The 15,336-nt window shown below is 36.4% G+C and overlaps 1 protein-coding gene across 1 annotated transcript; it reads right to left on the reverse strand.

The window, feature by feature from the left end:
• Window positions 1-3,815: 3,815 nt before the first annotated feature.
• Window positions 3,816-15,172, reverse strand: LOC143618924 (tRNA ligase 1-like). Its single transcript, XM_077090970.1, has 26 exons — window positions 15,007-15,172; window positions 13,628-14,125; window positions 13,432-13,514; window positions 12,665-12,764; window positions 12,490-12,568; window positions 12,277-12,400; window positions 12,047-12,153; window positions 11,657-11,782; window positions 11,509-11,573; window positions 11,260-11,424; window positions 11,000-11,160; window positions 10,839-10,870; window positions 10,499-10,674; window positions 10,324-10,403; window positions 10,143-10,208; window positions 9,780-10,060; window positions 9,590-9,697; window positions 9,391-9,488; window positions 9,243-9,303; window positions 6,175-6,251; window positions 6,004-6,075; window positions 5,839-5,915; window positions 5,143-5,223; window positions 4,961-5,063; window positions 4,582-4,740; window positions 3,816-4,510 (listed from the first exon to the last, which is right to left on the reverse strand). Exons 1-26 carry the CDS (start codon window positions 15,139-15,141, stop codon window positions 4,118-4,120), a joined length of 3,507 nt encoding a protein of 1,168 aa, XP_076947085.1. The 5' UTR covers window positions 15,142-15,172; the 3' UTR covers window positions 3,816-4,117.
• Window positions 15,173-15,336: the final 164 nt, after the last annotated feature.

Raw genomic sequence — 15,336 nt, forward strand, 5'->3', positions numbered from 1 at the left:
TATTAAAACTCATTATCTCTTTAATTTGTATATAGATAAGTTAAAAACTTGTGTATTACATGAGCATTAAAAAAATCTATAAAAATATAAAGTAACATAATACACAATACCCAAACAACAAAAAAATGTAATTCACAAGATTTGTTTATGCGTTTTTTTAAAAAAAAAATTATAATAATAGGTTACAGAAGAGTGGGATTCAATTCTGACCGTTCGATAAGATCCAAGATTGAATATTGGCCGTTCGATAAGGATGGATAAAAAACGGTTACTTTTCATCACATGTAACTACCCCACTACACAACTACGCCACTACACCTATTTACATGGGTAACCACCCATTACTAGACAAATATTTATATAAAATTTGAAGCTTTTTTTATGCATACATCAACCATTGCACAAAAGATGAAAGAAAACCAAAGTGATAAACATGTCCAAGTAAGGGGCAATACATACGTAAGTTGCTTTTGTCTTACATTCATCATTTAATCATATTATTTGAAAGATAATTATGTTGTATTTTTAGTTGCAATGATAATGTACACTTTATATATTTTCTTTTGTTGCTTGTGGTCTTGCTTATTTTCAGATATGTTGTGAGAGTGTTGAAGTTGTATCATCCGGACCCTACAGTCCGTACAAATCACAAGTTTCTCGTGAGTTCAACGACGAGGTAGTTTGCATGAAGTTCTTCTATTCGACTTTTAATGTATTTATGTCATATTGAGTTCATGAACTTCCAACAAACAAGTTATTTATGTTTTGTAGATTCGTCGTATAGTGAAGAAAGAAAAAGAATCGGAGCCTTGCTAGAATGGAAATGGAATGACGTTGTCGAAATCAGCAGTTCTAAGGAACCCATTGATGTTGATGCTACCATCTCGTCTGATTATGAATCGGCACCCTCCGAAGATGCAACTTCCGACACAGTTGATTCGCTAGAGAGTTTCTACAAAGGACTGAATATTCCAAAAGTTTTCATTAATCGTCACTATCGTGTTGTCAAGCTTTAAGTTGCTGCTTTGTAGTTTTTTTTTGGTATATTGTTTTGTGTCTTTTTGTTGGCTTCTTAAGTTGTCTTATGTTTATTTTACAAGATTTACTTTATCAGTTAATGTTTTATAACATGACTTGACAAATATTTAGGCCAGTTATTACAATCATAGAAAAATCATACTTTCTCTTAGCCCTAAATCCCAATTTATTAACTAAACACATGAGCATAGTGTTGTATAAGCCCAAATTAATCAAAAGGGGTGGATTATAATTATTTAACGTTAAAACCGGATCCTATACCTACCTTATACTCGACCCTTATAATCTCAATTCCCTTATCTCGCTCTTGATCTACGACGACAAATTTAGTGTAATTAAGTTTGCACAATATACAAAACTCGCCTCACAAAACTCCAGGTAAGTTTAAACCATGCAGTATATTTTTCATTAGTCAACTGAACATTGCTATGATGCTACTGCTTTGGTGGTACGACGTTTTTTTGGAACAAAATGACCCACGAGCTGCTATTAACGCCTTGCAGAAACTGCTAGATTATGCTGTATGTATTCCAAATCCAAATGGATTTTCTGCATCTTCAGCGTTTACATATTTAATTAGGTATAGTATTTAATAAATTGCACTAGTGATTAAATGCGTCTTATAATTTTTATTAGCTTTTTTTTTTTCTAGGGTAGAATGTTACAAATAAAATTCTCAACTGAGTATTAGTTATTGTCCTCTACTGCTCTCCTACAAATAAGCTGAATTCAAATGTTCTATTTAATAAAGTAAATGAATATTTATTAAATATAAACATATTTAGACAGTTTTAGTTTTTATTTTCAGCTATTACTTCTCACGCAACATGTCTACTATCTCCTACAAAGTTGGGAAATGGAGTTTCAACTGCTATGGTAATGGCTATGACTCTATATATTGAATTCTAGATACCATTTCTCAAGTGCATTGTTTATTGTGTTGCTTAGTGACTCTTATCATGAATAAATTATATAATCATCACACAACTCTCTATGACGAGGAGGTACGTCAATTAATTTCTTTATAATAAATACATTCATAATCGCAACCAAAGTTATAAGTATTTATCCATGAAAATACTTTCAAGTCAACCGAAACTAGCCCGTCTTGACTCATACTGACAAAACAAACTGTTATCTTTTTTTTAGTCTTGACCTGTTACCCAACCCATTAGTCTTACCATATCAGGGCATAGGGGAAGAAGCAATCTACGCAACTGAACAAGGCTTCGCGGCCGAATGAAAACTTCTTTATTCTATTCGTCACAAGCATGTTCATAGGAGCTTGTCTAAAATAAGTTTTATTTATTTATTTATGCTTCAAGAACTTATATTAATAAATTTTCAAGACTAAAACAAGTCTTTCGTTTACATTATTATCAGGTGGATTTATGCCCGAATGAGAGTTCTATTGTCTGCATTCACAATTATTATTAAAGGACAAAATTCTTTGCGGTACTCTATTAGTAATTATTGTTAATTCTAATAGTATATTTTAGAATCAAAAAGTTTTGCCCTACTTGTGGTACTATATGGCCATATTTAAGCATGGCAAAATGGATGGACTGGGTTGGATGGGGGGGTATGAGCAGAATGAGTTTGGATTGAGACATGTTGTTTTTTCGAGTATTCATTTTGTTCAGGTAAAAACAAGTTTTTTTTAATCATTGGGTGCATGGTATTTCTGAATCATGTTGGTGATTTAAAATTTGGTGACACTTAAAATGGGGAAATCATCTTTGGTCATGGCTTATTTCCTGGTCAAAATTAGAAATATATTCAGTGATGACTTTTCAGTCGGGGTTGACATTTTTACTCTGTGAATCTTTTGGATGTTGACCAAAAAGTCAAAAGATGTGGTCAGAGTTACTTTGAGTTTTATAAGTGTTAGATGATGAATAAAGAGAATATGCTTGAAGTCGGAATTTCATACTATGTTGGGCTACAAAGAATGCGAAGAGAGTTATATTAGGAGTTGGCCGTGATTATTTTTCCCCAACTAATATGGTGTTATTAGAGTATGTGAGATTCTCTTGTAATTTTTTACTATTAACTTATAAACTTTCCATGCTAAATTTAGGGATTCAAAATCATACGGTTAACATATTTATATTATTAAATTAATGTAGTCACATTCTCGTGTTGATATTCCCGTTCACCGGACGGGAAAAATACTAGTTATTATTTTGTAACCAACAACTATTTTACAAACCATTTAAATTCGATGGGAGGAACTTTGCTTATAAATTGGTTATAAACCCGAACTCCAATTATTGACCCATTTCACTATACCCCGGTTTTTTACACCTCTACATTGTCCCACAGGGCCAGATTAAAATTCGATGAGAGGAACTTCGCTTATGAGTTGCATACTATACATTATTACATTATATTGCCATAGTTGCAGTTTAACTACTGCCGTTTTTTTTTAGTTTTTCATATAACTTGTATTTCAGGTTTTGAGCCGCTTGAAGCGGTTTTCATCACCAAAAGTGGCCAGACCAATTGGTCCGGGTTTTGAGCTGGTAGCCCGGTTATATGATTTTAACTTGAAACCAAGCTAAACTGAGCTCCTCAACTATAAACCAATCCGAGTTCTAGCCGTAACTTTTCGTTTGCTCAAATATAATATGGCAACTAAAAACGAGAGGTGATTCGCATAGGCTCGTGAACAGCCCTACCACCATCTCTAGCCACCTCCATCTCCACCCCATCTCCACAAGGACAACCCGAAACACTTAACAATTTCAAACACGAAACCCAACAATGTCATGTACACAAGATGCCATTTTGTCACTTCACTGCGCAAACCATGAACATGCATTCACAAAAGTTACATATATGTTTTCTGGTGGTCTCTTGTGGTACAGACCTCACATGCTAACACAATATTAATCCTACAAAATTACAGTTTTGCCCTTCAACGGCATAAGCTAACAGGTGAAAGACAAGCATCCTTATCAGCAGCACGTAACCTCAAAAATAAACCGGTATATTTAGCATTTCTCTTTTACTAACTAATAATGATGTTTGGTCCCCAAACAGTTTGACCTGGTTTTGTAATGTTGCAGAGCCTTACTCAATGGAACTGCAGAACCCCGGTAATAGTGAAAGGCGGGTTAATATCAATTCGGGTAGCCTTTCCCTGCAAAACCAACTCGGGTAATGTATTGGCTTCTTTAGGAGGTATGCCTTGAGCGGTCCATAATGTGAGATGGGGCCTCTCGTTTTTAGACAATATCTTTTCACCATCAACGGACCCGGGGTGCACTTCTAACGCAGCTAGTTTCTTCGACAATAACAGTGCGGTTACATCAACCGGAACCTTCTGGTTCACGAACCGTCCATAGTTGGCCACAGCGGTTACACCATGGCTTCTCTTGTGAGCAAGAGTGATGTGGGCCCTTTCAAGGTGGTTGTTTTCCATGTTGGTTTTTACAAATGTTTTCACCTTCGGGTTGTTCTCAGATATCTGAAATCATCGAACTTAATTTCAGTTAATGGGTATCAGTATAACATGAGAAAAGTAGATATTTTACTCACGTGTGAAAGGAGATTATGAACGTCGGTAACAGGGACATCAATGGCAGCAAAAACTACAGTTCCAAATTTCCTTTTTTCAGATACGGGTGTAACGTATTCTCCTTTCATTATTCTTTTTAGCTGTTCCATCACTTGATTAACAGCAAATTCAAAAGGAACCTACAAAACAAAATATTCACAACCTCAATCATCTATATCAATCAATAGCGGAAGGTAAAAATACATGACGGCGTCCGCAAACAAACACAAGCTAAAAACTAACGATGTTTCAGGCCCCAAACCCCCACCTAAGATTACACGCTCCCCTGCGCCTATAGGCACAACCTCAATCATCTAAAAAGATTTAATTTAACACTTGATTTAACATAAAAAATGTTACCTGAATAGATGTCAAGTAATCAGCATTTCTAGATAAAACCTCACGCAGTCGCTTCTCCCATAAAACCCATTCGTTTTTGTATGTTCCTTTACTGGGTTCTGATCTGAACAATAAAGAAACATGATTATAGAAAGACAAAAGAATAATATAATAAAAGTATTTGATAGGTGGAAAATACCAACCTTCCGTGCCTATTAGTATGAAGCCTGTATAGATTTATTCCCTCTTCCAATACGGTCTTCACTGAGTCAGGTAACGGACTCCTGTAAAGATATGTCTCAAAATATTTTAAAATTATTTAAAACAATTTGACCGTATAGATACTAATCTAGCATTCAAAAAAATATTATTCGTGCCCTCTTGACTCGTTTGAAATGTTATGTTTCAAGCTACTTATTTTTTTCTTGTTTGACCCGAATTGACTGATTCATAAATACATGAGTCAAATTGTCAAAATTCATCATCATCATCATCATCATCATCGTACTCAGGATATCCCACCAATAGCAAAGCTATGGTAGGGTCTGAGGAGGGTAAGATGTAGACAGCCTTACCTCTACCCTTTAGGGATAGAGAGACTGCTTCCGGTGAGACCCCTGGCTCGATAGTAGTTTTGCATTAAGCCTTGGACATAAGGCACATAACACTCAACCATCGGGACACCGCCAACTGGTGCATGCACCCTTATCTTTCGGCTATCAACGCCACCACATGATGCCTGATTAACCTTTCGCCACTTTTAACGTTATTTTTACGAGATAAGTAAAATAACGTCAAAATTAGTGCAATTTCACTTTTGCCCACCCGCACACATATATACATTATACGTGCAAATTGTCAAAATTGACACCTCTAAACATTAACTTTTATGTCTTTACCTTTCAGATTTCAGTAGAGGCATCTTCACAAGTGAGCCAAAACGTTCAATCAGTTCACTTTCAAACTCTGAACGATTCTGAAATGTGAAATAAACAAAAAATAAAATAAATACTAAGCAATGGTCTTGCAAGAAAAATAAAGCATAATGCTCAGAATTGTCATGCCTTTCCTTCATACAGGTGATAGAACATTAGCAACACATATCCAACATTTGGCGATGACTTATCAAGATTTCCCTTCAGATAAAACATCAGATAGTGAGACAGGTATTTAGATACAAAGCATACGTGGGAAGAAAACTACAATAAAATACAACTAAGTAACAACACACTTACAGGATGATTAACTCGATTAAGTACACGGTATATGAAAACTGCTAATGCATCAAGAGAGAACGGATTTGATTCAGTTCCTGCATGTTAACCACAAGGCCCACAACAAAATATATGTTAAAAGTAAACAAATATCAGCTGGCGTACCCAAAATTGTGTATAACATATACTGCACCATCACAAACTGCAAATCTTTCCACTTAAGATTTTTCAAAAAACTGCAGCATGTTCTTTCTAGATAAAGATATAAATCCAAATTTACCTACTTACCCTTACCAACGCGTACAAGGAATTTCTGTTATTAACTTTGGACTACAAGCTTTCTCAATCTAGTCTAAGTAAGGGGTAGCTTAGGTATTTGATAATTAGTGAAATAAGTAAAGTACAAGGAACATCATGATAAGAAGCAGAATTCATTCTTGAAAACAGCTGACAATAAATTCAACCTATCCGTCTAGCAAGTTATATATCTACCTTAAAACCTATGATGTTGAGGCTTGACTGAACACTGTTGGGTTATGAAGGCCTTTGGGCCGGTTTTATTAGAAGGCCCGGTTTTGGCTCCTAATTATGTTTAACCCTAATCTTGTTTATTATATATATCCCATCATGTAATTGTAATCTTGGTTCTGAGCTAATAAGAAAACCTAGTTGCAGCCCGTGGACGTAGGTCCCCTCGCGGGGACCGAACCACGTTAAATTCTTGTGTCGTTTATATTTTCGTTTATGTGTGTTTATCGTTGTGCATGTGTGTGCTGTTTCGCTTCCGCGCGCCGCTTTGTTCCTAACAAGTGGCATCAGAGCTTTGGCTCGTTGTTTACACACGGTTTTGCACGGGTATCGATCGAAAAAAAAAAAAAAAAAGGTAGAAGAGGCTGGTTTGAGAAGGGCTGCTACAGTGCCGCCGCTACAGTGCCGCGGTGAACAGTATCCGGTATGAACAGTGTTTCCGGCCGTGACAGTGATTCCGGCGGTGAACAGTATTGTCAGAGATCTTCGTTTTTCTGGTTAACAGGGCTGTTCGGGGCTGTTTTTCAGGGCTGTTTGGGACGGTTTTCCGGGTGATTTTGCAATTAGAATTCCTGTTTTGGACTTCTTGGAGTTGCAGGTTTCACTCGGGCGTTGCAGGTGAAGCACCGGGTCGGGTGTTTCGGGTTTTAGGGTTTTTCTTTGGAGGTTGCTCGGCTTCAGGGAACCGGGTTTTGTGAAGACCATTTAGGTTCGGGTTCAGATTTGTTTGCAAGAGATTAGTCTGAGTACTGGTGATGGATAAACTTGGAGAAAATGGAACCAGCGGGTGTGCTGGTGACGGCATAAGTGAAAAAAAAAAATGAGGTTAGTGGCAAGTCATGTTAACTATTGCTCGTTTGGATGATCTTTCGGTTAGGGTTTGAGTTAACTGATCGTGTGTACGGTCATAGAACCCTTGGTACCGCTTGATTTCATGAAAGTTCTACTGTTGTTATAGCTGTTTGCCTGTTAGCTGGTTCGAAACTGTGATTATTACTTCTTGTTCGTTTGGAATTGTGAAGTTATATCTTGTTTGGTGGTGATCAGTGGTACACCATTTGAGAGGTTCATAATCTCGTGTTGGGTAAAGTTATTTGCCGGGATAGTACGAGTGGGGTTCATCTCATGGAGTGTTGGTGTGGCATGGGTTGGGATAACAGGAACAGTGGGAGCTGGGCATAGTCGACTTGGTAGGTTGCGTAGAGGTGAGACATTTTAAGAGTCGATGTCGAAAGGTTTGGAATTCTGCTTTTGAGAATGTATCTGGGGTTGATGCATTGAGACTCAGTGAAGGCGGTGAAGACTCTTGGGTTCAAGATTCTAGTTTGCTTTATTTCTTGTTACTCACTTCAATGAAGCATTTATTGAATCTTTTAGTTAAAGACTTTTGGAAGATACGGTCTCTGTATCGTCGGAAGAAGTGAACCAACTTCCGAGTTATAAGGTCTTGGCTCGCTGAATCGGGTAGAGCTAAGGGGTTTCAGTTTGCAGACATGAAGCCTGGAGCCACAGTGATGTTAGCTTGAGCGTATTCGGAGGTCTGAACATGTTCGGGGTTTTGGTAACAGTGGGAGCACGCGGTGTGTTCTAGGTTTGTTTCCAAAGGGACGTTGAGTTCGGAAGACTGGGAAATCCGAATGTGAAAATCTCTCCTGGTATAGTCTGCTGATTTTTGGAGAGTGATTATCCTCTGGAAGTCTTTGGAGCCGGTAGTGTGAGTAAGTGAGGGCCGGTTAAGATTGAGGATGAGCCATTGGCGGGTTTTGTCATGGCTGGGTCTGTGATGACCGGATTGGAGCTCTCGGGAGCTTCAATGGGCCTTTCAGGTAACTGATGGGAAGGGGCGCTGCAACTGGTGTGGATTGGTAGAAATCTTAGTTTGTTCCTAGAGAACTGGAGGCTTGGAGAACTTCTTTTGTTGAAGTTTTAGCTTGTTCTTGGAACTGGAGGCTTGGTTGATTTCTATTACTGAAGATTACTAGAGTTACTGGATGAATGAGATTGTTATATTTACTTGGATGGCAGGCTGGAATTTATCGCAAGGCCTTCAAGTGGGAGATTGTTGGGTTATGAAGGCCTTTGGGCCGGTTTTATTAGAAGGCCCGGTTTTGGCTCCTAATTATGTTTAACCCTAATCTTGTTTATTATATATATCCCATCATGTAATTGTAATCTTGGTTCTGAGCTAATAAGAAAACCTAGTTGCAGCCCGTGGACGTAGGTCCCCTCGCGGGGACCGAACCACGTTAAATTCTTGTGTCGTTTATATTTTCGTTTATGTGTGTTTATCGTTGTGCATGTGTGTGCTGTTTCGCTTCCGCGCGCCGCTTTGTTCCTAACAAACACAATATGTAGAATATAGCATAGGCCCAATTAGTGAAAACACGACAATTATTGTTTCTAGATGATACGATGTGTGTATAGCCTATACTGACCAATAGTACTAAGCTTGCTCCAAAAGATGTATTATGTATACATTACTACTTTAAGTAACTAAACAAACCAAATTACATTTCGGGAGAAAACAAAATTCATTAAATGTGCAAAGGATTTACATAAACCTTCAGAGTCAGGCACAATTGGCACTGCAGTTGCTTTAGTGCTACGAGACATATCCTCAATCTGCAAAAGTGGATAAAGAAAATCACCATAAAATAATGTTGTCCTCATATATATATATATATATATGATATAAAAATACTGCGTTACCTGCCTCCAGACTTCTTCATTGGGTGCATTCTTGTCAGCAAGCACAATAGAATAAGGTTTCTTCCGCCTCTCATCAGCAACCTTTTGCCAATATCTTCCTGTTCAAATTTTTATGAACCAAAAGCATATATCATTATAATACTATTAGATAGAAGAAGAAAATAACTTGTAAGTTAATACATTTCTCAAAATCAAACACCTTTTATAAGATCACCCATCAGACTATGAATCGGACGATCATCCTCAAGAACTTCCGAAGCACTTAATATTTCCTTACAGAGAGCAGATTTAGCACAACCAGGTATTCCTAAAGATAACATGTATATCTCAAATTAGAGAAGATACATGCATATACACATATAACAAATTTATAATCATACACAATATACCTGGAAAAAATACTATGAGACCTTCCTTTTTGTGAATATAATCGGGACTTGGGCTAGAAGGTTCTAGAACCTTCTCGGTCTCAAGGTCACCTTCCTCATCTCCACCTCCCTCAACAATGGCCAAGAAATCTTCAGTTCTCACCAGGTCACCAGCGCATCCTATCAAAGCTTGATTCTCAGGACTGCGTTTCGCGTATTGTTCGAGAAAAGGCTCGGCTTCACTTAAGTACACAGATGATGACAGCTGTCGGTTTCCACACTTTCTTCTTATGTACACTGCCCTGAAAAAATATATTTCTATCATGGTACTTGGTGAAAGATAAAATGGTAAGCATATGTAACATATACTAATTCATCCGTTACCACTCGTCCAACATCTTGCTGAGCTGTCTCTGCTTTCCTGGAGATGTATTCCATATTTTCATTTGCCTATAATATGAAATATTTCCGTATTCAGGAGACGGTAAATCTTTTAACAAATAATAAGAATGACATAAATGTATATGTGTGTGAGTTAATTTTTATGCAAAGTCATATGACTTACCTGAGGTAGTAGGTTTTGTAGGCAGCTGGACCATCTTTAAAAAGAACTGACAAGCCATTGCGAATCAAAAATGTCCTCAACTGCACCAAAAGAATATGATGTCAGACAAAAGTAATTTACACTGAAGAATAATAAACGGAATATACACGTCATACTTTGTTTAAAACAAGCATACCTTGTATGTAAGAAATTTTAACTTGATCATAAGATTTGTATCTTGATCAGCTAAACCCTTTTTTCCAGATATATGATCATTATTTTTGTCAATTTTTCCAACATCTATGCTAGTTTTGGCCATCTCTGCAGCTTTCTCTTTACTTGCCTTGAACAAGTTGATTTCAACAAAAAAACCTAAAAAAAACAGATGGGTCATGTGCATAAGTTGTGTATTTAATAGATTTGAATCCGTTGTTTGAATGTAAATATATATGAAATTATTATGATAATCACTAAAACAATATACATGCAATAAAGTTACATTTCAGTTGTATTAATTTAGTAGTATGACCGTATACCTCGATATAACGGCCACAGATCTGGTTTGGACCTGAAGACACCAAGTACAAATCAATAATGCATAAAAACGCACGATTGTGAGTTGTTTGCGTAACAAGACACAAAGTATATAAATGTGAAATTACTCCAAAACGAATCAAGATTAAAGAACACGTAAGACCTCATCTCTTTCTGGTACCGCCTGAAGGTTGAATCACTATGCACATGTATCACCATCTTATAATGAAGATTATCATTAGATATTGAATTAATTTTGCGGAAGTTATAATAGCACTTAAAAGCAGCCGGAAAACGCTTGTCTTTCATCAAACGAACGATTTCCTGAGTGAAACAATAGAATGCCAGATAACCATATTAAAATACTGTTCCGAGTGCTATTTTGTGCTCTAAAGTTATATGAGAGAGGTGTATTACTACTACCTTTAACTTAGTAGTAGAATAATCAGAAGGATTTGCTTGTAAAAACTTGGAAACAACTGATCGATCAGCATTTCTTGGAAGGTCATCTGCAGCTTCAATTCCAAACCAATCCACATAATCAGGACAAAAGGAAGTACCAGTGCTTTCCAGAAGTGCCTTTATTTGCTGCATTGACAATATCAAGATTTATTACAAGTCTCCAGAAATCGTATGGTTTAATAAAGTATTAAAACGGAGACTAAGCATTACATGTTTTTCATCAGATCTATTTGCAGCACATATTTCGCTCAGACCTGGTCCCAAATCTTGATGGACTGCCACATCATCAAAACATGAGTGTATCACTTATTACTTAAATGATGGTCATATTTTAGATAAAGTTAAAAGGCTAGCAAACCTTCATATACTGGTAAAGGATAATCTTTTAAAACAAGTTCCATCTCTTTTGTGCTCTCGTGGCTTACAATACGTGCAACAAGGCCTTCCAAAATCTCCCCCTGCATCTTTATGTGGTCTATTGATCCTGTAATAATTCAAATTTGTTTTGAGATAATAGATATTATATGTTTTAGTACTTCACATTGTATCTAGTCATTCACTCATTCATACTCTCTATATACAACAACTAAACAGGGTAAAATTACAACCAAAGCACAGCAATTAGCAGGGTCTGGGGAATAGTCTCTATATACACTAGTTTTCATAATATCTTATTGCAATATCAACCCAGTTTTTAACAGCTAAATTCCAACATAGATAAGTGTTTAATGGAAATATATATCTTTACCTGGTACAGAGATATCTGCCACCTCATCAAGAGCTTTACCTACAGATGTAGCTGTCCCTTCCTCACATAGTGCGTCATAAGCAGCAAAAAATGATGTCACTGAATTCCTTGAAAAACCAAACACACGTTTGATTAGCTAGAGGTGGTAAAAGACAAAATATTACATTTGATTTTTAATTGAGTGAGATTAAAATTTAGATTTTCATGTATGTAATATTTAAGATAATTACCTTGTTGAGAACAACCAAACATGATTTGTAGGTAACCGCCATTTTCTGCAAAATGCAATAATTTCTGGAGTTGAGTAGAACTTAGGCTTCCCATTGCCCAATTCAGTGACAGCAGTCACAACAACTGCTCAAGGTAAGTCAAATTAGTGTCAAAAAATAATTAAAAAATTTAACCATAACTGTTCAAAACATAAAAAGCAAGTGAAATGGTACCATAATCTTCACGAGGTCGTTGTCCATGATCACCTAAAACAGCAGTCACCAATTCCATCGATATGCTCACGTGTTCACGCTATGGTCAATCAAATCCATAAAGTGATTAAACTAAAAGAAAAACAGTATAACTTAAATTATGATACACCAAACTATATCATAACATAACAATTACCTCAAGAAATTGATTGAACTCTACTTGCTTTTTACTAGCTTCAGTGCCCCATGCCTCGCGAAAAATCCTTCCAAGAACAAAAACCCCAACCGCTGTATAACTGTAGAACAAAACAAAGTTCTACAATAGAAAGAAGGAAAAAAAAGCTAGTCTGACTAGAAGATAACTGCAACATCTCTAGAATTCTGTTTTCCATACACATTTGACGGAAAACCAAGTTCTGTACTTGTAAATAAATAATTTTTAAATTTGTTTATTTCATCCACTAAGAGCTAATATAGATACAGCCTACGCTAGTTATCGCTGTAGAAATTACTAAAGATAAAAAAAGATACTTAATTGTTTCAATGTCAAACTAGTGTTCGTACTTGGTACCTGCAGTAGTATAGTGAAACCATTGTAAATGGTTGTATAACGAAAATTCAAACCAGCAATAGTTCTATTAAAATGGCAGACATCATATAAAACCACCACTTGACTTGTGAATCAGCAGTTCAAATATTCAATTACAATCCAGCTATTATACGTTCTCGCGTTTAAATATACACAATCCAAATAAAACTGACATGACTCACGAGCATCTTCTTACCATCTAATTTAAAAGCATATTTATAGCTTAAACGTATTTATCACGTACAATTATTCAAGGCAGTGAACCAACAGTGTTTGATATATATAACTTTTGCTTCTAAAAAAATATATACATATGTAGAAACAAAGATACAGATATCATAAAGCTAAAAGAAAAGAAAGGGATGTCAACATACTCATTCCCAAAACTGTTCTTCGCGTATGCTCCACCCTCATGGCCAGCATACATGAAAAGCGATCCAGAGTGTTTGAGTGAGACCTAAAAATATCATAAAGAGAAGGTCAAATTAGTCACACAATATCAATAAACATTATTAACTGTAAAACAATGCTCAACAAACATCATTAGAAAACATTACATGTCCACCGTACCTCCAACATGGCAAGACCTTTTGCTACCATTTCAATCATTCTTATCCTAACCTCTTGATCAGACTTCTCATTTTCAAATTTGGGATAGAACGTTGCTCTTATTTTGGCAGTGGAGTAAGTAGAGTTATCAACAGTAAAATTCTCCAACAAATTGTTTTTAAACAAATTACTCAAAGCAACAGTTTGAGCTGCAGTATTAACCGGTTTTTTGGAAGCATCAACCGTTGCAGCAGAAGCTGTCGCGTAAGCCTTCGGTTGGAAAGCCGATTTTTGACCATGTAAAATGCTAGCATTAACTACTGACGACTGTCCACGTGGTGCTACCTCGTCCATTCTAATACCCCCAAATTGTAGCACTGGAACAGGGGACTGTGCATTGTTTTCCACAATTGCGAGCCTACCAATTCCATCAGTAATACCTTCCGCAGAAGAAACATCAGATGCCCCATCGCTGCTCAGCTTCTGAGTCCACTTTTGTTCTTTCCGTCCACCTCTTTTCTGATCATTATCAAATTAAGGCAGTTACTAGCAATTGCATCTCAATCACAAACATTAGGGCTGTAAACGAACCGAAAGTTCGGAGAGAAGTTCGTTTATGTCCGTTCATTTAATAAACTAAACGAGCGGACATGAACAAGGAATTTCATTCCATTAACCAACATTCATTTATGTTGGCTAATGTTTGTTTGTTCATTAAAGGCTTTTAATATTTTTAATGACTTTTCTAATCTTCTCATATAGATTTAAACAAAATTATTAACGATAAAAACAAAAATATACATGATTATAACGTGACTAATTTATATGTAAAGTTAAAATATGAATATGAATGTTAAAATTAAAACAAACACCAACACAAACTTGGTAGCCGGACCCGAACCATTAACACTGACCAATTCTCGGTTAGCAAAATCAGATAAAGCATTGTTTGCGTTAAATTCCGTTCGTTTTTTCGTGTTCGTGAACTGCTCTCAAACAAGTTCAATTCGTTAATGAACGAACACGAAATTCCATTCCGTTAGGTGTTCGTGAACCGTTTGCTTTTCGGGTAAAAGCTAAACGGACGAACATGATCAAAACCTTGTTCAGTCCAGCTCGTTTACAGCCGTAACAAAAATTAAACAAGCTTCGCGTAAACACAGTACTGAATGTTTCATTTTAATCCGTTAATCAATACGATCAGCTCACCTAATTTAATAGCTAATGGTTCAGATTAAACGGATAATTGCAGCATATGATTAGTGAATAACGTCAAGCACTGTACACTTAAAACTAGGTCAACTTAAACGCTATAATTTAGTTACAATCAATAAACAGCTAACTAATACGTTCAATAACAAACATATAGTAATAATTATAATCAGACGAGTGTTAAATACCTTGTGATGCGGCATGGTTGAGTTGAAATCGGAGATGAAGCGGTGGCTGAAAAGGCGAAGGAATCCGACGGTTCTAGAAGAAGAAGAAGAATAGAGCGTTCTAGTGGAAGTGCAGTGGTATAATAATACCGACATTCATGTACAACTCAATCGGAGGAGTCAAGATGTTAAAACAAATGGCAGATGCACAGAAAAATTGACTTCTATTAACGAAATGGGCTACTTAAAAGGCTAAACTAAACTTACCTCATAGGAGACGATGATGGTATGAAGCAAATGGGCTTCATTTTATAAGTAGTGCAGCGTTGTATCTTGTAATTAATTCCGATC

The sequence above is a fragment of the Bidens hawaiensis genome, unplaced genomic scaffold (assembly GCF_021521415.1).
Source record: "Bidens hawaiensis isolate Kalapana, Puna unplaced genomic scaffold, B.hawaiensis_p1.1 tig00002343_1, whole genome shotgun sequence".
NCBI lineage: Eukaryota > Viridiplantae > Streptophyta > Magnoliopsida > Asterales > Asteraceae > Bidens > Bidens hawaiensis.

Coding starts and splice junctions, on each gene's coding strand:
- LOC143618924 (XM_077090970.1), bottom strand. CDS start 15,141: ATGTCGGTATTATTATACCACTGCACTTCCACTAGAACGCTCTATTCT. Junction 12,401..12,489: donor ACGACCTCGTGAAGATTATG/GTACCATTTCAC, acceptor TACCTTGAGCAG/TTGTTGTGACTGCTGTCACT. Junction 11,574..11,656: donor TCCTTTACCAGTATATGAAG/GTTTGCTAGCCT, acceptor ATGATGTGGCAG/TCCATCAAGATTTGGGACCA.